The sequence below is a fragment of the Myotis daubentonii genome, chromosome 9 (genome assembly GCF_963259705.1).
Source record: "Myotis daubentonii chromosome 9, mMyoDau2.1, whole genome shotgun sequence".
In the NCBI taxonomy this organism is placed as follows: domain Eukaryota; kingdom Metazoa; phylum Chordata; class Mammalia; order Chiroptera; family Vespertilionidae; genus Myotis; species Myotis daubentonii.
In genome coordinates this window covers 79,199,486-79,224,459 of record NC_081848.1, presented here as the reverse complement: position 1 = coordinate 79,224,459, position 24,974 = coordinate 79,199,486, and the positions used below count along the sequence as shown (strand labels likewise).

Genomic DNA, 24,974 nt, shown 5'->3' with positions numbered 1-24,974 from the left:
CCCACATCAGCAACTGATCTAGTGGATTAGTGTCGCTTGAATGGACACAGTCTTTGTTGTTGTTAATCCTCACCTGAGGATATTTTTCCATTGACTTTTTAGAGAGAGTGGAAGGGGGGGTGGGAGACAGAAACATTGATGTGTAAGAGACACATCGATCGATTGCCTCCCGCGCAGGATTGAGCCTGCATCTGAGTAATGTGCCCTTCACCAGAATTGAATCTGGAACCCGTCAGTCCGAGGGCTGATGCTCTATCCACTGAGCCAAACCAACTAGGTGACACATTCTTGAATTTTAGGTTCATCAGTATGAGAGACCACTGGTTTATTGGCTGATGTGATAAGGTAGAAAGTGCTGACTCCAGTTGGTGCCCATCACTGCTTAGCTGGACTGGAAAAGCCGAGGAAATACAGGTTGCTTTTTGTGTTCCGACAGACCTGAGACTGCATCGCAGGCGGGCAGGGAGTTTTACTAAATGAACGTGAGTCCACAAGGACAGTCCTGGCTTGTATGCTAGTTTTGAATCCAGTCTTAGTGGGGAACTTTTTGTCATTACTTCCACAGAGGCTGACATTAGATATTTGCATTTTATTTTGGTGTATGTGAGCAGCACTGTTTTTAAAAGGAAATAGAAGAATGCAGTTTACATTGTTCAATTTGGGAGATTTGAGCTTTAAATTTTGTTGTTTTCCTCCTCATTTTTATTTAGGGAAACATTGCCCTGTTTGAAGCATGTTGTAAGGAAAGAATCCAGCAGTTTGATGATGGCGGCTCTGATGAGGAAGACATCTGGGAGGAGAAGCACATTGCATTTACACCAGAATCCCAAAGACGGTCCAGGTAAAGCAGAGTCTGTTCCATTAGCAATAATGTCCAGTGCATAAAGCAAAGATGGTTAATAGGAATCGTTGTATCCTCTCCAAGCATGTATATCTGATCTAGAAACCAAAGCTTTTGTCATGATCAGAAATACCCTGGCTAACTGCTGTGAGCTGGTGCTAATACTCCCATCTGTAGGGTGATAGGAGAATGGACGAGTCAAGGTGACCTGCTTGAAAATGCTGGGTGTGCTTATGTGTCGTTCGTGAAAAGTTGTGACAGCCTCTCCTGACTGGGAAATGATGCCTAGCAATGTGGTTACAGAGCGCTTTGAATAACTTCCTCACCAGTAATGGCAGCAGCTGGGTTATGTATTGTCCTTACACAGACTGAGCGCTTCCCCAAGGATGGAGCAGTTGTTTCTAAAAGCTAATCTAACTTGGGGAGACAGACTCATGTCGATTGAAACCCATCAGAATTAGTTCAGTATTTTTTCTCCCCCAAATGTTTTTTTTTAATATATTTTATTGATTTTTTACAGAGAGGAAGGGAGAGGGACAGAGAGTCAGAAACATCGATGAGAGAGAAACATCGATTAGCTGCCTCCTGCACACCACCTACTGGGGATGTGCCCACAACCAAGGTACATGCCCTTGACCGGAATCAAACCCGGGACCCTTCAGTCCCCAGGCCGACGCTCTATCCACTGAGCCAAACTGATCAGGGCGTCTCCCCCAAATGTTTAAGTCACTGTATCATAGGAACCTAAATAGATTTGCTTCTGTACACAGGGAGTTCTTGTTATCTGAGTATTCATTGTCAGAATCTTTATAGTTAAGAGAACAACAGCTGAATGTTGGTGTACGTAATAACAGCTTCAAAGTACATGGAGAAACACTGATCAAACTGCATGGAGAAGTAGACAAATCCATAGATATTGATAAGACAATAGGCAGAAAACAGTCTGGTCTTCTGGACATTCGTGAAGCACTCCAGCCACTGAGCCAAACCGGTCAGGGCATTCTAAATGGTAAAAGACCAGAGGATTTCCCTTCAAGATCAGGAATAAGAGATGTATATTTGTTCTCACCACTGCTTTTCAATATTGTGCTGGAGGTTCTAGCCGCTGCAGTAAGTCAGGAAACAGAAAAGGCACCTAGGTTGGAAAGGAAAAAGGAAAAATATATCCACAGACAGCATGACTGTCAATGCAGAAAATTTACTGGAATCTACAGAAAGACGACTCGGACACTTAAATGGCTTTAGCAAGATTGCACAATACAAAGTCCATAAAATAGTATTTCAGCACATTGCAACAAACAATTAGAATCAAAATAGCTACACAATACTATTCAGAGTAACAGCAAAGTATTAAATGCATAGGGATAAGCCTGGCAAAAGATGTGTAAGACCTGTGCACTGAAAATTATAAAACAGCTGAAAGAAACCAAGACTTGATCAATGATAAATGTTTATGGATTAGAAGACTCAACATAGTTAAGAGTTCAGTTTTCCACAAATTGGTCTTGATTCAGTGCAATCCCAAACAAAATTGTAACAAGTTTTTGGGTAGCTGTTCACAAGTTGATTCTTAAACTCATGTGAAAATACAAAGGATCTGGAATAGCCAAAACAGCTTTCATACAGGACGAAATTGGAGACCAACACAACCTGGCCTCAAGTAACTAAGACGAGAACTGGACTGAGCCCATAAGTAGATACATAGACAACTGATTTTGATGGCGGCGCTAGGGCAGTTCAGTGGAGAAAGGGTGGACTTTGGAACAAACCATGCTGTGTGTGCAAAAGAACCGCTCAGTGCTTACTTCAGAGCTCAAAACGGACCATGGGCCTACGTGTACAACTATACAGCTTACACTAGAAAGCCTTCGTGACCCTGGGTTAGGCAAAGGTCTCTAAGCTACAACATTAAAACACTATACATGAGAGAAAATGTTTAGTGAGTTTAAATTTATCAAAACTAAACACTTCTACTCTTCAAAGGACACTACTAAGAGAATGAAAGGACAAAGTATACACTAGGAGGAAAACACTGCAGTCGCATGTCTGAGAGGATTTGTAGGAGAGGCTCTGAAGCACTCAGAACTATCATGAGAAAGAAGACAGTAACCCAGTTTTCAAATGCACTGAAGACAAGCAAAAACTTCAGAAAAGAAGGTATGTGGGTGGCAAAGCAGCAGGAAGAGCTCAGCACCCTTAGTCAGGAGGAAAAGTCAGGTTGACACACGCAAGGTACCTCTGCACCCCTGTTGGAAGGCTGCTGCTAGGTTGTGCTCCACATCTTTAAGCCAAGGATAAGGCAGCCAATTACAGAGCAAAGTCTTAATGAAGTGATGTCAGATGAGCTCCTGATAAGTGCACTGTGGTTTTCTGTTGTCGAATGACCTGTAGAATTTTCTGGTGGCTGATAGGCGGCATTAAGTCATTTTGGCCCCTTTTTTTCTTAGCTCGGGGAGTACAGACAGTGAGGAAAGCACAGACTCTGAAGAAGAAGACGGGGCAAAACAAGACTTGTTTGATTCCAGTAGCACCAACACAGAGGACAAGATGGAGGTGGACCTCAGTGAGCGTGAGTCACCTTTTCCTTCTGAGCACGTGTGTTGATCTGTGTTGAAATAGTCCTTGAGACACATGTCATTTGATGCTGCAGGAAGAAGCAGGTCACACTTCTGATGGTGGCACTGCTGCTTCTCTTGGTGTGGAAACACCTGTGTGAGTCTGCAGAGGGGCCATGGCACACTGTCTCTGGGTGCTTGTGCCGAAGAGGAGAGGCCACAGCTGTGGAGAGATGAGCCGGTGTTGTCATTTGTAGAATCATGAATGCACTGAGCCAGACGAAACACCTTAAAGCTTAAACAGTTTTAAATGGGGTTTTTCAGAGTTTATTTGTGACTCTTGAAACCCTAAAACTCCCTTATTTATGTCCTGCTACTTGCTAAAAAGACTTGTGTTAGCTGGCTTATTAATATTAGTTAACTTCAGAGTTTCAGGTGAGATTTCCAAGCATTCAGGTATCGTCCCTTCTTGATATCAGTGCAGCCCTGCCACACTCACCCAGACTTAAGGGCAGGAAGCATGGAACAGACCCTAATTCAATGCCTATGACCTGCAGGCCCTCGCTGAATCCTCAGCTGAACCTCAGTACGTGGATAGTCCCGATCGGAATTAAACAGGGGGGAAACGCAGGCTTGGGGAAGTTAAGTAACTTGCCCAAAGTCACAGTAAGGTCTTTAGAACTGGAACATTTCTTTTGTACACGGGTGCTTCCCAGTCTCATGCCTCTAGGATAATCTTCCTAACAGCTGGCAGATTCCCTAGCCGAGCATGCCTCCCTACAGCCTAGAGGTCCCCCGGGTGCTAGGAAATAGCCCTGAGAGAGAACAGGGGTTCCACACCGGCTGACAGGATGAGGGATTCAGCATAAGCACTGGGAAGGGAAAGCATGGTGTGCACTGAACTCAAGTATCAGCCTTGTGTCATCTGAAGGGGCACATCTCTGAGGAGGTGGCATTTAAACAGCCCTGCAGGTCAGATCCAAAGTTGGCAGGCAGGTGGCATGGTGATAGGCACCGCAGATAGGAATCAGATGCCCATGCAGATCCCGCCACCCCCACCCACCTCTGAAATCAGCCCGTGTCTGCAGGACTTAAAAGTAAATAAAGCTCCTCTCTGTGCTCAAGCTTCACTTCTGACACTAGCTGGTGGGCCTTCCCACACGGACCACATCTCCAGCCCCAGCTGGGTGTCCTCCAGTTCAGTTCGGATACTGTCTCTCTGGAATTGGGGTGGATCTCCCAGGGGAAGGCTCGCTTCTGCAGCCTTTTCCCACTTCAGATGCCAGGCACAGTGAGACACGGGCCCTTTTTCTTCCAACCAACCAGCTATAAATCGGGAGTTCCTGTCACCTCTTTGGGTTCCATTATAGCTCACAGAACTCAGAAGAGCACTTGACGTACTACTACCACTTTATCACAAAGACTATTGTAAAGTATACAAAGGAACAGCCAGGTGAAGAGATGAGTAGCAATCTGAAAGGGTCCTGAGCACAGGAGCTTCTGTCCCTGCAGAATTTGTCATGGGCCACCCCAGAAGCTCTGACCCTACAGCGTGGGTTTGTTTTTTTGTTGTTTTTGTTTTTTTTAATATATTTTATTGATTTTTTACAGAGAAGAAGGGAGAGAGATAGAGAGTTAGAAACATCGATGAGAGAGAAACATCAATCAGCTGCCTCCTGCACACACCCCACTAGGGATGTGCCAGCAACCAAGGTACATGCCCTTGATCAGAATTGAACCTGGGACCCTTGAGTCCGCAGGCTGACGCTCTATCCACTGAGCCAGACCGGTTAGGGCCAGCGTGGGTTTTTATAGGGGCTCCATAAAGTAACTGATTAAATTATGGCCATTCATGATTAGCTCAACTTCCAGCCCCTTCTCCTTCCTACAAAGTGACTTCCCTTGGCATCCAGCCACCAGTCAGCTCATTAGCATATAGAAGAAACCATTTCTGAGATGAGGATGACAGAGGAGGGACTAAATACATTGCTTGGTATCCGTACTAACTCCAGGAGACTGCAGCGAGCCCCTTAGTCCCTTAGCAGTGAGACATGGGACCCGATGCGGATTAGGAAGCATTAAGGTTGTTTCCAACTTACTGCAGTTGAGTGAGTAGCCAACATATTCTTTATTTTTAATAAACTATTTTGGAATAATTTTAGATTTACAGAAAAGTTATAAAGATTTTACAGGGAGTAGCTTCCTTCACTCATCTTCCTAACAATGTTACTATGACCTTGGTACACTTGTGAAAACTAAGCCGTTAGATTAGCACATTCTTGTGTAGCTTTGCATCTTTGTTTGATATTTCTACTGGGGAAAATCTCAGTGGGAATTGCTAAGGCTCAGAGGCACTGCAGTTTGTAGGCGGGTGGATGCTGTGCCACTGCCCTCCAGGTGGTGGTGCCCTACCCTCCTACCCAGTGACTTTGGGGAAAGGGGATGCCTTCCCCCACATCTCCCATCTTCTTTAAATCATTGCCAATCTGTTTCTGTAAAATATCTTGTGTTATATTAAACTACTGAAGTGTTCTCAAAATGAAATTCCTCCTCTCTTTAGCACCCAACTGGTCAGCCAACTTTGATGTCCCCATGGAGACAACCCACGGTGCTCCCTTAGACTCTGTGGGCTCTGACGTCTGGAGCACAGAGGAGCCGATGCCAGCTAAAGAGACAGGCTGGGCCTCTTTCTCAGAGTTCACATCTTCCCTGAGGTGAGCATGGGTACCAGCTCTCCACACCTTCCCATACGAAAACTGTGGGATGATGTGCTTTGCCGTAGGCACCACACACCATTCCAGTTGGATATGGTGACTTAAACAGACTAAAAATCAACACGAGGAGATAATGCCATAGCTCTGAGTTCCCAACACAACAGTTTCCACCCTCCTTCCTTTCACCAGAGCAAGCTGGGGAAAGAAGGGAGGGAGTAGATCCTGCACCAGCAGCTTGGGAAGACCTGGCCCCAGGTAGCGAGTGGACAGGGTGCTGATGAAGATGGCATCTCCCAGGCCTGCTCTGGCCCCACTGAGCTGTCAGGACAGGACTGAGGAGAGAGGAATGGGGGGAAGCCAAGGAACTGAGAGGCCCTTCTCTGTGGAACATGATAGAATAATGCAAAATGTGACTCGAATTTAGTGATATCATGGACTTGTATCTATCTCACTTGTAGCTCAGCTAGTGCTGTAAATTAAGGGGAGTAGTCTTATTTGTATTCTCTCTTTAAAATATATATACATATGTTTTTTGTGTGTTTTTTAAAATATATTTTATTGATTTTTTACAGAGAGGAAGGGAGAGAGATGAGAGTTAGAAACATTGATGGGAGAGAAACATCGATCAGCCGCCTCCTGCACATCTCCCACTGGGGATGTGCCCACAACCCAGGTACATGCCCTTGACCGGAATCGAACCTGGGACCCCTCAGTCCGCAGGCCGACGCTCCATCCACTGAGCCAAACCGGGTTTCGGCTATACATATGTTTTTTAATTGATATTTTAGAGAGAGGAAGGGGAGAGGGAGAGAAACATTGATTGTCTGCCTCCTCCACATCCCCTATTGGTGATCAAGCCTGAAACCCAGGCATGTACTGACTGGGAATCGAACCAGTGACCTCTTGGTGCATGGATTGATGCTCAACCATTGAGCCACACACCACCTGGGGTTATTTGTATTCTCGATGACAGCAACCTGTTATTTCGTAATTTTCCTGAACAATATTGTCAGCATTTGAGTATTTACCATGGAATTCATGTCTTGTTAGGCTTAGTTTGATTTGCAAAACATTGTTTTATTTTGTCTACTGAAAAGGTGAGTGAGCAGCTACCATCTTAGACAAATGAAAGAAACCCATGTTGCTTTATAGCAACTCTAAGTAATTGGTGGTAAATAAGCTACTATTCAGTGATAAAGTAAAATTGGTGGAAAACGTCTCCAAATTATGAATTATTTTACCAACCTCACTCCAGTCCAGAACAGTTTCCACCTCCTGCTTTTCTCTGTATCTTTCTCAGTGGGTGATAGATACTGTTGAAGCGCCTCATTTCCCTTCCCCTTGTGCACAGCTCGTGTTTTCTCAGTCAGGATCCTAAGAGGGCGGGCGCTCCGGGCAGTTAGCCTCTACTTAAGTCAGGGTTTCTGTAGAACAGACACGGAGATGCAGGTGCTACTGTGCAGCGTGCACCATTGCTGTCCGGCCCTGGGAGCTGGTGATTGTGGTGAGGTAGAAGCTGGGGCCTCTGGGGCCTGGGAGAAGTTCCTGCGTTACTGCCTTGCTGAGTGTGCAGATACTACTGCCTATGCGTAGATCCTTGTATCCCTGGAGTCTGTAACCAACTGCTGGTGCCTTCCCAGCAGGCAGAACTGATTTTCAAAGGATTTTTTGTGAATAATGATAACAAGGCTATTACCCACTGCTAACGTGAATTTTCTTTTTTCTAAAAGTACAAAAGAGTCTTTAAGGAGTAATTCTCCAGTGGAAATGGAAACCAGCGCTGAACCAATGGACCCTCTGACTCCCAGTGTCGCTGCACTAGCCGTGCAGCCAGAAGGTGGGTGCAGAGAGCCTGGGTGCACATCCCGTGGGCTGTCATTTCGCGGCTGTTCAAGCCTTAACCCTTTGCAGTCCAATGTTATTTTTGGAATTCAAACGGTCTGGTCCAAATTAATTGACGGGATTGAATGTTGAACTTTTCAATGTTCTTATTGCTCGACATTGGACCTGCTCCTAGCGCCTGGTCTGTTGAGTCAGCCTCGCGGTTGGACCGAAAAGGGTTAATGTATGCTTAGTGTTCTAGATTTGAAAGGTGACTTTATCCCATAGCAGGTTTATAGTAAAACCAGACTTGACTCTCTGTTCTTGGGCTCAAGAGCTCAAAGTAGCCAGGAAAATGAGATGGTAGGTCTCATGTTCACTGGGAAACTGAGAAAAGAAATGGGGTGCTCACTCCAGAACCACAGCATGTTGAGCTGTCAGTCACTCAGTCCCATCAGTGTGCAGACAGGAAGCAGGTCTTAGCCTCTAGTACCTGGGGAAGGAGAACCAGAGTTAACGTGCGATCCAAGCCCAGCCTGTACCCTGTTCTTTTGCCCTTGGGTACTTTGCTGGAGCATGTGTGTGTATGCGGTGTGGTTCAGGCCGTGGGCCTATTTTCTTTTCACCATATGAACAGACAAAATGGTCAAGGGGATCCAGTGAGTTTTCTTGTTACTCAAAATACACATATTGTTTCTTGCATGGGCCCTGAACTGTTTTCAACCTGAAGAACAGGACTTTGGGAGGTGGGGGAAAGGGAGGCGGTTAGTGAATGGATGTGAGGGAGAATTGGTGGTATGTGGAGGGAACAAAGAAGTAAGTCCTGTGAGGCAGGAGCAGGATGGAGGAAAAGGGGGGACATAATATAATACTCTCAACAATAAAGATTAAATCAAATAAATATTAGAAAAACAAGTAAGTTCTTAGAGAAAGGAGGGTACAGTAGAAGGCACATGAACCAAGGGGCAGGGAAAAGTAATAAGACCAGTACTAATACTTCTTTTATTTGTTATTCTGTTAAACGTTTTGTGTAGATGACCTCACTCGATCTCTCAGCAATTCTATGGGTGAGATCAGTTATCCCTATTTTCTGATTCAGAAAATTGAGGTACTTGTTAGGTGCCTTGCCCAAGGCTTATGCAGCTGGTAAGTGGCTTTTCAGTTCGGGAAATCTGACTTCAGACCCGGGCTTATAAGCACTAGACCAGATGGCTCCCTATGATAATAAGAAATAAATCATCCACCAGGAACCACAAGTAAGTAACTTGGGAAAAAGGGATAGGACCCAAGTGGGATAACAAGAAAGAGGTGAGTGAGGACTGGGCAGTGGATAGCCTGTGCGTACTGTGGATGGAAGCGGGGGGCTAGACTCTGTCGCTGCCTCCTGCCCCATACTGTGGGCTGGAGAACATTAGGAACAGCAGGGTCTGCTGGGGAAAGCTGGGTGTGTGAGCTCGTAAGACAGGGTACTCACTGATCCTGTGCTGCAGCAAACGTCTCCATTGGGCATTGCTAAGAAGCCTGTGCCCATCAAGAATTGTCCAAGGCAACAGCGGGCAAACCATCTCACCCTTGAAGCAGGAGATTGTCACATGGGGTGGGTGGGTCTGCACAGAAGAGGGGTGACAGTTCTTGTTTGGTTGTGGTGTGGATGACCATCAGCTGTGTGTTTTTTCAGTGACAGGTAGTGTGGCCATGGAAGCCAGCTCTGATGGAGAGGAGGATGCAGAAAGTGCAGACAAGGTAACTGAGACAGTGATGAATGGCGGCATGAAGGAAACTCTCAGCCTCACTGTAGATGCCAAGACAGAAACTGCAGTCTTCAAAAGGTAACCAGGGGCAAGATCGTACTGGCAGCTTCATGTTGTTGGGAGGATGATGGGGAGAAACCTTAAGTTTTAATGTCTTTAATTTGGTTCAAATGTGGGTTCAGACATTAGCCTGACATCTTTCTAATGTCTCTGTTACAAACTCTATAAGTCTTAATGAAGAGATGAAAAGTCTGGGCCCCCAAGTGCCCCACCCCTGTCTGGTAGTATTTAAAAGACTGTAGTTTCAGTCTAGCAGATTGAAAATACCCGAGTATAAGAAGTTGGTGAATCTAGTTATAGGGGAAATTGACTTGCATACAGCCCATCACAAAGGTTCAGTATCATACTGATCACTTTCTTCAGACATCATGCAGTCTTTAGAATTCAGTAGCAAAACAATAGCTTTGAAAAGGTATGAAAAAACTTCTATAAACTTGCAGAATGCACTTAAATCAGTGCTTAGAGCTTTGGTCCCCATATTGTACAGAGCATTTCACCTCACAAGAGAGGGTGCTTCCCAACTCATCATGAGGCCACTACAAAACAGCATGAGAGGAGAATGAATTGCAGGCCAATGTGTGGGCACATATGCGTAAAACTTAAAAGCTAGCACACCAAATCCAGCAATGTTTTAAGTCCTGACCAAGGATATATCTCAGGAATGTGAGAATATTGTGACATTGTAAAAATTTCAGTTGTATTTTTAAAAAGCACTTGATAAACATACTCTGAAAAATCTGTGGAATAATGAAGGTTGCCAAATTGCTTATGGAACCATAAGGAAGATGAAATAAAGAGACTTGCCCTGCAAAGTCACAGCAATTAAAACTGATGTTAGCACACAAATAGGTGAGAGGCCAGTAACCACAGGGATGGCTCAGTGGGAGGCAGGGGTGGGGGGAGAGACCATGAAATCAGAGCCTTCCTGCCCTCCATTCAAAGGCAGTTAGTTCCTGGTGGGTTGAAGCTCAGTGTGGGAGACATGCACCCACATGTGGTGCTTTAACCATTCATTGATTTCCCTCAAGAACCTGAGAAGTTTAGTGAGAGTGGGTGTCCTCCCACTCTTCAGGGGAGAAAAAGGAGATTGGAGTTAAGTGATGTGGCCAAAGTCTCATGGTTGTTAGAATAAAATTCAGTGCATCTTTCTGGCCAGCAGCAGAATAAGATTTCCTTTTTAAAAACCAAACGAAAACATTCAGAAGTATAAACTATAATGCAAAGAATAGACTTAGACTGTATCCATGTTAAGAATTTCTGGCTCGCCCTAGCCAGTTTGGTTCAGTGGATAGAGCGTCAGCCTACAGATTGAAGGGTCCCGGGTTCAGTTCCCATCAAGGGCACATGCCCAGGTTGTGTGCTCAGTCCCCAATAGGGGGCGTGCAAGAGACAGCCAATCAATAATTCTCTCTCATCATTGATGTTTCTATCTCTCCCTCTCCCTTCCTCTCTGAAATCAATAAAAATAGATTTTTTTAAAAAAAGAATTTCTGGCTGGTAAAGTACTGTAGACTAATTAAGAGGCAGATGGCAAATCGAGGGGGTAAAGGTTACAGTATCCAAATCAACCAGAAACTAGCATTTTCTTTCATTCCTATAAACCAGTAAGGAAAAGATAGAAAACCCAAACCAGAAAAGGGACAAAAGATATCAGTAGGCAGTTTATAAACAAGGACATCTAAAAGGGCTTAAAATTTTTAAGAAAAGATGCTCAAAAAGCAGCCGCCATCTGACACCTCTCAGAGCCTAGCAGGAATGTGTGGACAGTGCTGAGTGCTGGCGGGCTCTGGGCTACAGCAGCCCCGTTGTCCTGCTTGTGGGGTGCAGACTGGGCTTCCTTGGAGATGGAAGGGTGACCGCCTCTCCACTGCTGGGAAATGCCGGGCTGTCCCCTGTGGCGCTGTGCAGTGGCGTGCATTGCCCTGTTGTACACAGAGACGTGGAGGTGGAGGACAGTTCAGCACTGGTTGCTGCGAGAAGCAGGTAGAACCAGAGGTGCACGCCTTGGGGGGCACTGTCAGCAGGGCAGACGGACCTTCCAGAGTGTGCTCCTCACAGATGGTCCCCGGGTGCAGATTCAGTGCCGGTGGTCTGACTCAGTGCACATCTGCATTGACTGCATTTTACAGGAATGGAGTGCAGGAGGGACAGAAGGAGGTTTGTAGTTATGAGCACATGAAAGAGTGCATGCTAGTATTATTTATTAATACTCCATCATTTCCCATACGGACAACTGTGTGACACTCAGGGTAGCTGCTTTGCTGGTCAGGGAGTGGGAGTGGGGATGAAGAGGAATAATTAAGAGGCAACTCAGATTGTCAACAAATCTGTAGACTACAGGTCATTTTCCTCATCACTTGACCTACCCATCTGAAAGCCACCCCAGAAATCATCCTAAAATTAGGCTTTTCAAAGGGAACCTCCAATTTCCTTTATTTCAGTTTAGGGGCATCTTGATTGTGTCAAAATAGAAATCCAGACAGAATAGGCAAACGTCTGAAATTTTAGCCCACAAACAGTTGAAAGCATTTACTACTTGTGTTTCTTCACCAAGAGCCATCTGAGGGGAAAAATAACCCTTTCATGTTCCCCACGCCCTCTGATCCTCCAGCCCATTTCTGCCTCTTCTGGCCGCAGTTCTTGGCTCTCTTCCTTGAGGGTGTTGTACTTCTCACTCGTGGTCGGAGGACAACTCGAGAAGGTCAGGCACCCTGGAACCTGCTCCCGTGACCTCAGCCAGCAAACTGATGGGGGTCTGTCCTACTGACGGTTTGAATGGTGGGCTCAACCCAAAAGCAAAATGCTTAACTAAAGACTCATTCCTTCAAACAGGTTCATTTGACACCTTCACCGAGTCTGCAGATTTGCTTATGTGCAGTCGTGGACATATTAGCCCCACCCCTCATTATAGGAGTGTTCTGAAACTCTTGTACATTTCTTTTCTGTTTTGCACACTTGGCGTCAGAGTGTTGAAATCCTACCGGTATGTAAGCCACAGGGGCCGTTCTTTATCAACGCCAGCTGCATCACATCGTCCCTCTCAGATCCCTCCTGCGTGATCCTCTCCTCCTGTGGTTTCCCAGTCACTGTCTGTGCCCCTGTGTCCCTCACCTGAGCATGCTCAGCCCAGGGCTTGTGACTCCATGGCAGTCATGACTCCAGAGCCATTGCATGATCCCTCCTCCACTCGGCGCTGGCACTGCGGGCTCTAATGCTGCCTCTCATCCTCTTTACCACAGCGAGGAAGGAAAACTGTCTACCTCTCAAGATGCTGCTTGCAAACATGTGGAGGAGAGCCCTGAGCCGGCTGAGGCGAAGTCTGCAGCCCCCCGGCCCCCCAGCAGTAGTCCTGAGCAGAGGTAACCACCCGCTTTCTCAGGTCTGCCCAGGCCCTGCTCTGGCTTTGGCTGTTGGCTCCTGGGCACTGGGAGGAAAGTTGGCACAGGAGGGCAGGGGGGATCATTAGAATTGTCCTCAAACGTTCAGTGACTTAACTCAGCACAGTAGTTTTCTCAGTCCTTAGGGGATCAGAGTGATTGAGCTCAGAACTTAGAAATAGTATCTCCTTACAGCAGAAGTCGAAAGCTAACCGTTTTTGGAGCTTCAGTAACATCACTGGCTCTTTAAGAAATTACCATAAATGGCCCTAACCGGTTTTGCTCAGTGGATAGAGCGTCGGTCTGCAGTCTGGGGGGTCCTGGGTTCGATTCCGGTCAAGGGCATGTACCTTGTTTGCAGGCACATTCCCATGGGGGGGGTGGGGGAGGCAGCTTATTGATGTTTCTCTCTCATCGATGTTTCTCACTCTATCCCTCTCCCTTCCGCTTTGTAAAAAAAATCAATAAAAAAATTACCGTAAGTGGAAGGGTCTCTCATGCTGGCATCCTCCCCCCTCCCCCCTTGTTTGTGTTTGTTTGTTTGTTTTTGATGATAAACAAAATGCTAAGTTGAGACTGATTGAGCCCTCCAGGATTGGGTTCCCTTGGCCATGGCAGCCAGGTTCTCATGGGCCCTGTGGAGTCATGCAGCCGCCAGCACGAGAGGCTCCTGGTGCCTGTTCTCCTGTGGACATGCCCATGTGACACACGCAGAGAACTTCCCTGGAGACCCTTCCATCTGTGGAGCTAAATCCTCTCCACCCCCTGATGAGTCCATGTGTGGTTTGATTTTTATAAAATACTTTATCTCAAGTGTGAAAATCCCACTGCCAGATTTTCTTCCTGGTCACCTTTTGCTTAGGCCAGAGTCCCGCTGCCACCACATGGCCTCACAGGCTGATCGGGGGCAGCCTAGACACACACCCCAGAGCTCCCGCCAGGATGAGGCCTGGTCCTGGGTCCACTGGGACTTTTCTCAGCACTTTTGATTAGATACTTCTACGTCTGAATAATCCTTCCCTAAGGAATAAAATAACTTTTAAAGTCATTTCACATAAGTGCTTTCTCCCTCGGCAGCCCTGGCAATTGTCTAATCATTTTAGGGGTAACATAGCCAGTGGGGCCAGCAGGGGGCACTGTCCGTCCACTGGTCAGCAAATCTCTACAGCAAGCATATCAGACTCGCAGAAACTGCCTTTGTTTCTCATGGAAATTCTAGCCAGAATGAATGTGATTTTTAAAATATATATTTTTTGCTTGTAAAACCAATTAATTATGAGATGAGAACTCTTTGGGCATGTTGGCTCTAGTGAAGGCTTTGGGAGGAAGAAGCAGTTGACACTCCAGCTTTGGAGGATCTAGCCCCAGCTGTGCTGCTAAGGGTGAGAACAAGTCACTTTTTGCCTGGGTTTTCAATATGTTTTTGATAAAGGCCCTTTGTAGGTCTGATTGCTAATCATTTGTCATCTCCCTGGTTTCTAGTTATAATTCTCTTGATTTTGAGACCTGTCTAGAAGGCAGAATAACCCACGTCTGTCCCAATTGCGTAGTTGCTTCAGGAGTCTGGCTTTGGCCTCTCTGACATGAGAGGCACAGAAGGCTGTGGGTGCGTTTCCTTGGCTCTCTGAGTGCAGAATTGTTCGCTTCAGGAAACCCACTTGCTCCTCCCTTCGGAGAACCCTCTGGTATGAAGAGCCCCGCCTCAAATCTGCAAGGCAGAGGTGGTGGAGGCAATGTGGAGCGAACCAGTGGAGAAGCTAGCATCACTGTGTCCATATGGGCATTTGTCCTTTCGTCCTCCCTCCAGTCAGTGGCTCAGTGTGGCAGCCGTTGGTCCAAGCCCGAGGAGAAAGCAGAGCAAAACAGACAGACGATATAAGGAAGCACAGAAAAGGCGATAAGAATAAACAACTGGGCAAAGGAACGGGCGTCCCATTTTAGGTAGGCTGGCAGGCAAGGCCTCTGAGAAGGTGACATTCGTGTTCTTAAAGCAAATGGCAGTGCTGAAGATAAGAGCCATTTGGGACTTCCCCACCGTGGCTCCTGCAGCACCACAAAATTTTATTTTTCACTACTGTTCACCAAGCATGTCCGAGACCTGTGCCCGCCAGCATGCTAAGCACTTTGCACACATTGTATACTCAGGAACGCCTGTCTGGGATCATTGTCCCGCTCTTACAGGGTAAGAAATTAACTGTGGTCATACAGCTTGTAAATGGTGAGCGGGGGGGGGGGGGGGGGGGGGGGTATGTGCCCGGCTATGTCTGCTTCCAGAACTCTAGGTTCCTGTTTCTGGTATAGTGAGACATCAGCAAATATAAGTAGTGTGCAGCTGCCTTCTTGGCTCTGTTACTAGCAGGCTTCGAAAGCATTCCGTTTGTGAATGTCTGTGCTAGTTCAGAAGTACCGTGTGCTTCCCAGTTTGGCCTCCAAGCATCCTCTTGCCCAACTCCATGAGATTTGGTAACGCCATCCGGAGTATCTGACATGTCTAGGTTGTCGTTCTGGCAGGAAGGCAGGCAGACGTTCTGATTCTGCCAGCACTTTGTCCAGGTAGTGCCACCTCTTCCCCCCCCCCCCCCCCCCCCACGGTAACCTCACCTTGGCTTTGTGGGAACATTTGTTACAGTGCACACCTGTTCCTGTTGATTTGAGGAAGAAACAGGAATTTGCTGTTCCACTTAGTCATGCATTCATTGGTTGCCTCGTGTATGTGCCCTGGCCAGGGCGCTGCAGTGCATACCTTTGTCTGCAACAGTTGGTCCTGTTGACAAGCTTTTCCTTTTTTCCTCAGTAGCAGAATCCTGTTTTTCAAGTGAAAGTTTATGTGGATTTCAGTACATGGAAGCGATAAGAGACTGCAGTGAAGGAGGGATGAGCAAATGGCCCCGAAGGCTCTGGGAGCAGAAGTTTAAACCGCGGACCTGGCCTGTGCCTGTGCTCCTAGCGCTGAGCGGGGCTCTCCGGGAGCCTGTGTGGCTGCTGCCCTGGCCGGTGCTGGGTAACCGAGCTTAGATGGAGCTTAAATGCTCTTCAGTTAGAGTTTCTGGAGCTTTAGATAAATTCATTTATGAAGCATTTCATACGCAGCTACTGAGTGCCAGGCTTAGGGGTAGGCATGGCACAAATGATATTAAAATCACCTCCGCCCTGAGAGCTAAGTGAAGCTAACCTTCCGTCTCACGTTCTGCCTAATGCCTCAGATATCTGTCTTACTGTGTAGGACTGACCAGCCAAGCGTGCCAGGCGACACATCCGTGAACGGCCCTGTATGATGAGTGACCTCTGTGCCTCCGAGGACTGCAGGCCGCCACCAGGCAGGGCTCCGGGGCTTCGGTTGGGCCGCCACGCGCCCCTGCTGCCTCGCTCTGCAGGGGATCAGGACCAGCAACCTTTCTACTCCAGATGCTAAGACATTGTACAGAGAAATTGGGACGTGTACAAATATTGCATATTGACAAATACCAAGAATTTTTGCGTATGTTTATATTGTATTGTTCTAAATAATGGGTAGCCTGTGAAATAAGATCTTGCCACCCATGTAATAATAGTAGTAATACTATAGTTAAAATGGCTGTAAGAATAGTTTTATAAAAGTGAACACAGAGCTATTGTATTTGAAACATAACTATTTGACAATTATTAGTGTGACCAAAGTATTAGGCAGTTTTCATACATTTTTCACCTTGTACAAAATTCTGAATTCATTTTCTTCCAGGCTGGCAAGGAGTAAGTAGTGGGATTGGAATGCCCTCTGAGTGTTATTTTGGTTGTTCTTAACTCACAAAAGTGATTTTGAATAAGAAATACTTGGTGTTCTTTTTATAACCAGTTTTTGATTGGTAACTGTTTTTTCTGTATTGTTTAAAACGGATCAAAAATGTAAGTCTATTGGTAGAGATGAGTATTTATTGCTACAACTTAGTTGATGAATTGATGTTATTGTAAAGCCATATGTTCTGTTAAAGTCTTGTTTGCTTGAAATGATTATTCCTGCAGGTGAAACACTAGAATTTTTGGAGTGTACATGGCTTGTGGTTTGGTTTCTTTGTTTTTTGTTTTTGTTTTTTGTTTTGTTTTGGTAGTTCATCTGCCTTTTAACCCATTCACCAAAATTTCCCTTGTTAACAGGCACCACCAATGAACATTTCTGAGCAGTCTGCGTATTTAACATACCAAGATCATAATAGGCGAGTCCGTTGAAAAATGCTCGTGCTGCTAATGGAATTAGAGTGCGTTCATTTTACTGGCTAGTGTTTAAACCTAGAAATCAGACTGTGGCACCTCAGCATGTTAATTGTTTCCTGTGCCCTGTGAGGTTTTCACTCGTAAATTCTCAACCAGTCTATATTTTTTAGAGCTGGTCTATGTATATATATATAGTGATTATGGATACTAATTCAATGTAATTTATAATTTTCTATGTCAATATAAAAATACATCACAGCCTTCAAACAGCTGAAGCAATATGTTGTATATTGCGTACCGTCTGGTGAAAGGGTTAAATGACTTCACCTCTTGCGATTTTAGATGCAAATCAGTTTTTCATTTCTGTAATAGAAAATTATTCACCTATTTTTACATTGTTTGTTTTTCCTGACCAGTATTTAAAACCAAAAGGATATTCTGAGAAATGGCCAACAATTTTTTTAGAAATAGCCTCCCAAGCAACGTGCCTAAACATTACATTGCATATGGAAATAAAAGAATCAAACATCTGATGCCTTCTCTTTCGTTCACTTTCCCATTGTAAGTGATGTAGAGGCTCCTGCGAGTAGCAGACTTGGCACCAAGGGGCAGTGGGGTCAGTGGTGTGCCCGGGGCAGGCTGCGTGTGCCCGGGGCAGGCTGCGTGTGCCCTTAGCCTTTGTGCGTCTCTCCTCCCTCAGGAACCTCTGTTGTGGCTCCTCTTCCAAGAGACTGTCTCGTGTGTTCCCCTCTGGATCGGGGCTTCAGCTTGTCTCAAGGCTGCTGACTTATGTGGCACAGGACTTCGGGGACTCCCGGTGGATGGGCGCGCTCTTAGCTTGCCTGGTGGAGAGCTTTGCCGGCAACACCAGGGCTTGGCTTCAGGGTGGCACATACTGTCCCATATGGTTTGGATTTGGTTGGCATCTTTGTCCCACCCAAGGTAACAGCGTCGTATACCCTCCTCCTAATGCTGATGAAAGAGCGTCGGAGTTTTCTCTGGGGCTGTGTTTGGTGTTGCTTGTCGCATGTGCAAGGAAGGCACGAAGATGGCAAGAACAGAGACAGTTGGCCAAGCATGTCAAACTCAAAAGCTAACGGCCAAATAAACAAGGTGTGAGTGTATGTGGGATGCAAAAAAACAAAAGCTTCAATTTTCATAGAAACATAGGTTTATTTCAACAGAGACATGCTGAATACAAAGGGCTGAAATAAATGAGTAATCGTTAATATAAAATAATAGAACATTTTAATAAAAATTAATATTTTTTTCTTGAACATAAACTGAATAACTGCACAAATTAATCAGTGAAGCTCCCATCCACCACATCCAGATCCATAGAATCGGCCTGGCGCCCAGCCTCCCAGCGCACCAGGAGCTAGTGCTCAAGACAAAGGGGAGGCCGAGGCCGGGATTGGCTGGGCAGTGTTGGGACGTCTCTACCAGAAGCAGCTGCCCTGTGAGGAGGAAGTTGGCCTTCCCCTGGGGGAAGGGGCTGCTGGCTGGAAGGTATAGGGGCGGGGCCTTTCATAAATGCCTCTCCCTCTGATCTTGATTTTTAGTTTTTATATATGTATATATTTTTTCTTTTAATCTTTATTGTTGAAAGTATTAAATAGTTACTTCTTTTGACCTTGATTTTTAAAACTGGCCTCAGAACTCGGGGAGCTTCTTTTTTTAAATTTTATTAATTTTAGAGAGGAAGAAAGAGGGAAACATCAATGATGAGAGAGAATCGTTGATTGGCTGCCCTGCACATTCCACACTGGGGATCAAACCCGAAACCTAGTCGAAACGTGACCTGGTTCATAGGTTGATGCTCAACCACTGAGCCACGCTGGCCGGCTCAGGGAGCTGCTTCATCTTTCCCCACCTGACATTCCTGTAGTTTTGTTTTCTCCTTCCCTTGTTTACTGCTCATCCTTTCTTCTCCAGCACCTATTAGCCTTAGAAAAACACAACTCAAAACCCATTTCCTCATTTCTCTTGACGCATCCATCTTATATAACAACTGCTGTTTGAAATTTTAACCCTGCTATTTGGCTTCTGTAAATGCTTGCTTAAATAATAAGGCAAATAGGACTACTCCCATTCAGAGAGGCCATAAACTATGCCCTAGACAGAGTTGTCAGTGCTGACACCAGGCCAGGCCTTGAAATATGGTATGGCCCCTTCCCAGCACACAGGCCTTCTTTCTCAGAAGGCCCAGAAGTCTCATTCCAAATTTGGGAGACAAAGGACTAGAAAAAGTATAAATAGAGAATTTCCTCCATGTTGGGGGCCCAGAATTTGAAAGACACATTTTTCTCTGGGCCTGCACAGAGTTTAATTTAAAAAAATGTAACTCCCTTCTCTAAGCATGGCTTGGTTTTTCTCTGGTTTCTGCAACACTCTCTCCTTGAACTTTTGTTAAGAGCTGGAAGAGCCACCCTAACTGGTTTGGCTCAGTGGATAGAGCATGAGCCTTCGGACTGAAGGGTCCCAGGTTCGAATCCAGTCAAGGGCATGTACCTTGGTTGCGGGCACATCCCTAGTAGGGGGTGTGCAGGAAGCGGCTGATTGATGTTTCTCTCTCATCGATGTTTCTAACTCTCTATCCCCCTCCCTTCCTCTCTGTAAAAAAAAAAAAAAAAAAAAAATCAATAAAATATATTAAAAAAAAAAAAGCTGGAGGAGCCGGCTGGTGTGGCTCAGTGGTTGAGCTTCAACCTATGAACCAGGAGCTAATGGTTGGATTCCGTTTGGGGCACATGCCTGGTTGCAGACTCGATCCCCAGTAGAGGGTGTGCAGAAGGCAGCCGATCAATGATTCTGATCATCGATGTTTTTCTCCCTCTCCCTCCCTGAAATCAATAAAAATATGTTTGCCCTTCTGGGTGTGACTCAGTTGTTGAGTGTAAAGCTAGGGACCAAGAGGTCACTGGTTCGATTCCTGGCCAGGGCACAAAGAAAAGAAGAAAAAAAAAAGAGAAGGGAAAGGTTTTTTTAAAAAGAGCTGGAGGAGTCAGATTTAGGGTGGAATCCTGGCTCCGCCAGACACTAGCCAGGTGAAGTAAACCCAAACATGTATTTGAGCAAACGGAGCTGCAGCCTGGGGGACATGGACATCCTGAATTGTGTTTCCTAATGCCCTATGTTATTTCTTGCGTGAGCCCTGCCTCTGAGCTCTGAGCACCTGATTGGACCATGATACTAGAAAGTGTCTGGCTCTAGCCCAGGGGTGGGCAAACTTTTTGACTCGAGGGCCACAATGGGTTCTTAAACTGGACCGGAGGGCCGGAACAAAAGCATGGATGGAGTGTTTGTGTGAACTAATATAAATTCAAAGTAAACATCATTACATAAAAGGGTACGGTCTTTTTTTAGTTTTATCCATTTCAAACGGGCCGTAGTTTGCCCACAGCTGCTCTAGCCAGTTTGGCTCAATGGATAGAGCATCGGCCTGCTGACTGAAAGGTCCCAGGTTTGATTCTGGTCAAGGGTACATGCACGGATTACAGGCTTAATCCCCATTGTGGAGCATGCAGGAGGCAGTCAATCAACGATTCTCTGTCATTATTGGTGTTCCTATCTCTCTCCCTTCCTCTCTGAAATCAATAAAAAATATATTTAAAAATGAAAAAAAAAATAAGTGTCCATGTGGATAAACGCCAAACCCTAGAATGTGCTAGAGTCTATTCTTTTTTTTTTTTTTTTTTTTTTTTGTGGTTAATCCTCACCCAAGGATATTTTCCCATTGATTTTTAGAGAGAGTAGAGGGAGGGGGAGGATGAGAGAAACATTGATGTGAGAGAGACACATTGATTGGCTGCCTCATGAACGCTCCCAGACCAGGCCAGGGATCGAGCCTGCAACCCCAAGTACATGCCCTTGACCAGAATCAAATCCAGAACCCTTCAGTCTGCAGGATGACACTCTAATCACTGAGCCAAACTGGCCAGGGCAGCATCTATTCTTTTAAAAACTAGCCAACATGAAATGTTCTATTGCAGCCCTCTTCACCTTTGGAAACAGAACCTGGCTATTGAAGGCCGGGCAAAGGGGGGTCCAATCCTTTAGAGAGAAATGCACAGCCAAGGGTGCAGGTCCTGAAAGCAGACAGAGCCTGGAGTCCTGTAAGCCCTCCCTGCGGGGAATTACAGGCACCGTGACTATTAGACGTTATGACTAATCATGGTTAATACCGCTGTCGTCAATTAGCCTCATTAGCACGGCAGTCGGAGCACCGGACGGCATTACTTTAATTACCACAAGCAGCTGCTCATTTGTGGAGAGAGGGGTGCACTTCCAAAAGGGTTACGCTTTCTGGAAATTACTCGTAACCTCCTGCATTGTTGGAGATTCAGGAAAATGGGGGATAAACTATAAGTGAGAGGATAACAAATTAAGGTGATAAAAGTTGCACGGTAATTGTTACTGTTATTTTTCTACTATTTTATTTTCTTGGCTTAAGTGAACTTGGGCCATTATATGCTTGTTTTTCCCCCCAGAAATCTGAGTGAGAGGCGAAATCAGCGGCATTAGAGTTCAGCCAGACAGTAAGCCCATCACGGAGGCCATGTCAGCGAGCCTCCAGACCTGGGCTTCCCCAGCGGGCTCAGGAGACGGCCAGGCCACGGTGCTGGCCACGCCTCCAGCCCGGCCCAGGAGGTCATTCCGCTGTCCGGTCTAATTAGCACAGTATGCTTTTATTATAGATTATCGACTATGTCCCCTACTCATTACATTACATCCCTGTGACTTATTTTATACCTGAAGTTTGTACTTGAATCCCCTTTGCCTGTTGAGCCCCTTCCCCCACCCCCTCCCCTCGGGCAACCATCAGAATGCCCGCTGTGTCTGTGAGTCTGTTCTGTTTGTATTCTGTTCTGTGGATTCCACGTGTGAGTGACATTCTGTGGTACTTGTCTTTCTCTGTCTGACTTACACGTCACTCATAACATCCTCTAGGTCACTCCGTGACAGGCCAGGGAGGGGCGCCTGGGAGGCAGCACCCAGAAGTAGTGGATTGACCTGTGTCCCCCAAGAAGGAAGGTTCAAGTCCTGCCAACGAGCCGAGTGCACTTGGTGGGATTGTCTTACATCTGAGCATCGGGGCACTAGGGTCCGTGGGCCAAACCTAGCCGATGCCTGTTTCCATAAAGTTTTATTGGTCCACAGCCATCGCTGTCACTCAGCGTGCGGGCTGAGCCGCTGTGACGGACCAGAAGGCCCACTACGCCGGAAATAGGCACTATCTGGCCTCACAGGAAACAGGCCGACCTTGATTTAGCTTCTAGCACAGATGCTGTCCTCTGGGCCTCACTGGGGATAGAAGACTTTGTCCTGAGCGAGGTCAGGTGAGGCCTGGGGAGGGGCTGCCCGCCTGGCCACAGGTGGGTGCCCTGAGCCCCTGGGTGTGAACTCACAGCAGAGGCCCAGGGTGAGCTCTGCCGTCAGCCGCGAGCTGGCCCTCACTCTCGGGAGGGGTGCGGGGCCGGGGGGGGGGGGGGAGTGGGGGGGGGCGGTGGTCAGTTCTCCAGAATGTTCTCAGCTCAAGTTCTTAATTCCAGCAAATATCCCTGAGATGTGTTTTCAATAGCTTCAAATGAAACTCGAATCTTGTTAGCGGACGCCAGAGCAGATTCAAATATAAATCTCCATCTGCCTTAACATTTTCAAATATTGGAGTTATCAACGAGCGCGGAGTAAAGGGATAAAAATGCAAATGAAGTGGAGACTCGCCCACAGGGCCCTTCTCGGGGTCGGTCAGTGTCTGGCCCCTGCGTGGCCCTGGCCCCACGTGGCAGCCTGTCGTCAGCACCCCAGCTTCTAGAAGGACGCCGAGGGGTTCAGGCTCCCAGCCACCGAAGGGGCTCATGTCTCAGCCATGGACACGTTTAAAAAAACACCCCAAAATATAACCACAGAAACAGCCTCTCCACAGAGGCCGCCTCCGTCCTGTGCTCAGGACACAGCCATGGGTCCACTAGCTTCAATGGCCCAAATTGCCGATAATTTCAGCATAAATTAGGCCATTATGTGCTGCCCTCCGTTCTTTCCTTGTGATGAAAAGGGACGCAGAGTCTCCTCTCCAGGCATGAGACGTGGGGGAGTGTCTGGTGCCTGTGGGGTCCTCGCTCCTCTCCCTGCAGGGGAGGGGCCGCTGCTCGGCCTGCGGTGACCCTGGGCTGGGCTGCAGACCCCCAGCTGTCTCCGGCGGGGGGTGGGGTGGGGTGGGGGGGAACATCACCAGACCACAGCTCCCCTGGAGACAGGCCCCAGGCGACCCTGACAAGATTTATGGAGCCCCTGACATGGTGGGGGCACTGCCCTTTAGGAGTTCCCTGGGGAGGGGGTGACACACACAGGTCTGACCTGCACAGAGTTTCTGGGGACAGAGGACGACACGGGCAGGGACGGTGAAGCCATGGCTGTGAGCTGTGTGCTGACTGGTGTGTGTCCCCCCCCCCAATGTGGTGGCATTTGGAGGTGCAGCCTGTGGGAGGCGATTAGGTCTAGATGAGGTCATGCGGGCGCCCCACCATGTTGGTGTCCTCATAGGAGGAGACACCAGTGAGCGAGCTCTAACTCCTTCCTGGGGTGCAGACGGGTCACAGGGGTGCAGACGGGTCACAGGGGTGCAGACGGGTCACGGGGCACACAGGCGGCCGGCCGCCTGCTGCCAAGAGAGGAGGCTCAGAATGAAACGCCCCCAGCACCCTGACCCGGACCTCCAGCCTCCATGACTGTGAGAAGCAAACGTTTGTAGTTCAAGCCCCAGACCAAGACCCTGGGGAAATGGTGGACCTGGCATCAGGCCACCGCCTGCTGCTGGAAGGGCACAGCAGGGGAGGAACAGAATGGGGGCAGGCTGGTGCCACAGGAGGGCCAGCTGGGAGGAGCCCTGCGAGGGGCTGAGGACGCCTGAGCCAGGCTCGGGCCAGGCGTCCATGCGGTTCTGTGGGCGGAGGAGCCCTGGAAAGCCATCTTTTAGAGCAGTGGTTCTCAACCTTGGCTGCACATTAGAATCACCTGGGAATCTTTTTAAAATCCTGATTTCTGGGCCTCATCCTCCGGAAATTCTTTGTTACTAACGTTGTGGCCCCACCCCATCACAAAGAAACAGAATTTCTGGAGGATGGGGCCCAGAAATCAGGATTTTAAAAAGATTCCCAGGTGATTCTAATGTGCAGCCAAGGTTGGGAACCACTGTTTTAGAAGAAAATGCAGATTGTGTTTGAAGCCGTGGACCCCAGCTCAGCGCAGCTTTGTCCTCATCACTCGCCTCTAGACGCAGACTCCTCACCTGCATCCAGACCTGCACCCCCTGGAACTCCTGGGGCAATTCCTGGGGTGTCCTGTGCCCCGAGGGACGTCTGCAGCATCCCGGCCTCCACCCACTAGCTGCCCCCTTATCTGTTCCCCTGGTCGTGACAACCAAAACTGTCTCAGACATCGCCATGTGCGCCAGGGACAGAATCCGTGCAGCGGAGAACCTGCCAGAGCGGCTGAGGGGCCAGGCCTGGAGACAGTCCAGGTTCAGGGGTGCAGGCAGGGGGTGACCCCAACTCTGCCAGGTGCAGAGCCGGGGGTGCGCCTTTTAAACTTGTCACGAGAGCCCTAGCCAGTTTGGCTCAATGGATAGAGCATCCCCCCGAGGACTGAAGGGGCCCCGGGTTTGATTC

The 24,974-nt window shown here is 47.4% G+C and overlaps 1 protein-coding gene across 18 annotated transcripts in view; it reads left to right on the top strand.

The window, feature by feature from the left end:
* PPP6R3 (protein phosphatase 6 regulatory subunit 3) overlaps nucleotides 1–17,837 on the top strand; it is a 78,386-nt gene extending 60,549 nt beyond the window's left edge. For 11 of the 18 annotated variants that reach the window (XM_059709838.1, XM_059709834.1, XM_059709832.1 and 8 more), the window contains 8 exons: nucleotides 711–841; nucleotides 3,289–3,410; nucleotides 5,957–6,110; nucleotides 7,841–7,947; nucleotides 9,610–9,760; nucleotides 12,708–12,725; nucleotides 12,982–13,101; nucleotides 16,343–17,837. In XM_059709838.1, the coding sequence (XP_059565821.1) occupies nucleotides 711–841; nucleotides 3,289–3,410; nucleotides 5,957–6,110; nucleotides 7,841–7,947; nucleotides 9,610–9,760; nucleotides 12,708–12,725; nucleotides 12,982–13,101; nucleotides 16,343–16,394 (855 nt within the window). In that variant the 3' untranslated portion in view covers nucleotides 16,395–17,837. The remainder of the gene's footprint in view (nucleotides 1–710; nucleotides 842–3,288; nucleotides 3,411–5,956; nucleotides 6,111–7,840; nucleotides 7,948–9,609; nucleotides 9,761–12,707; nucleotides 12,726–12,981; nucleotides 13,102–16,342) is intronic. The other 7 variants (XM_059709839.1, XM_059709837.1, XM_059709833.1 and 4 more) reach the window with 1 other exon arrangement.
* Nucleotides 17,838–24,974: the final 7,137 nt, after the last annotated feature.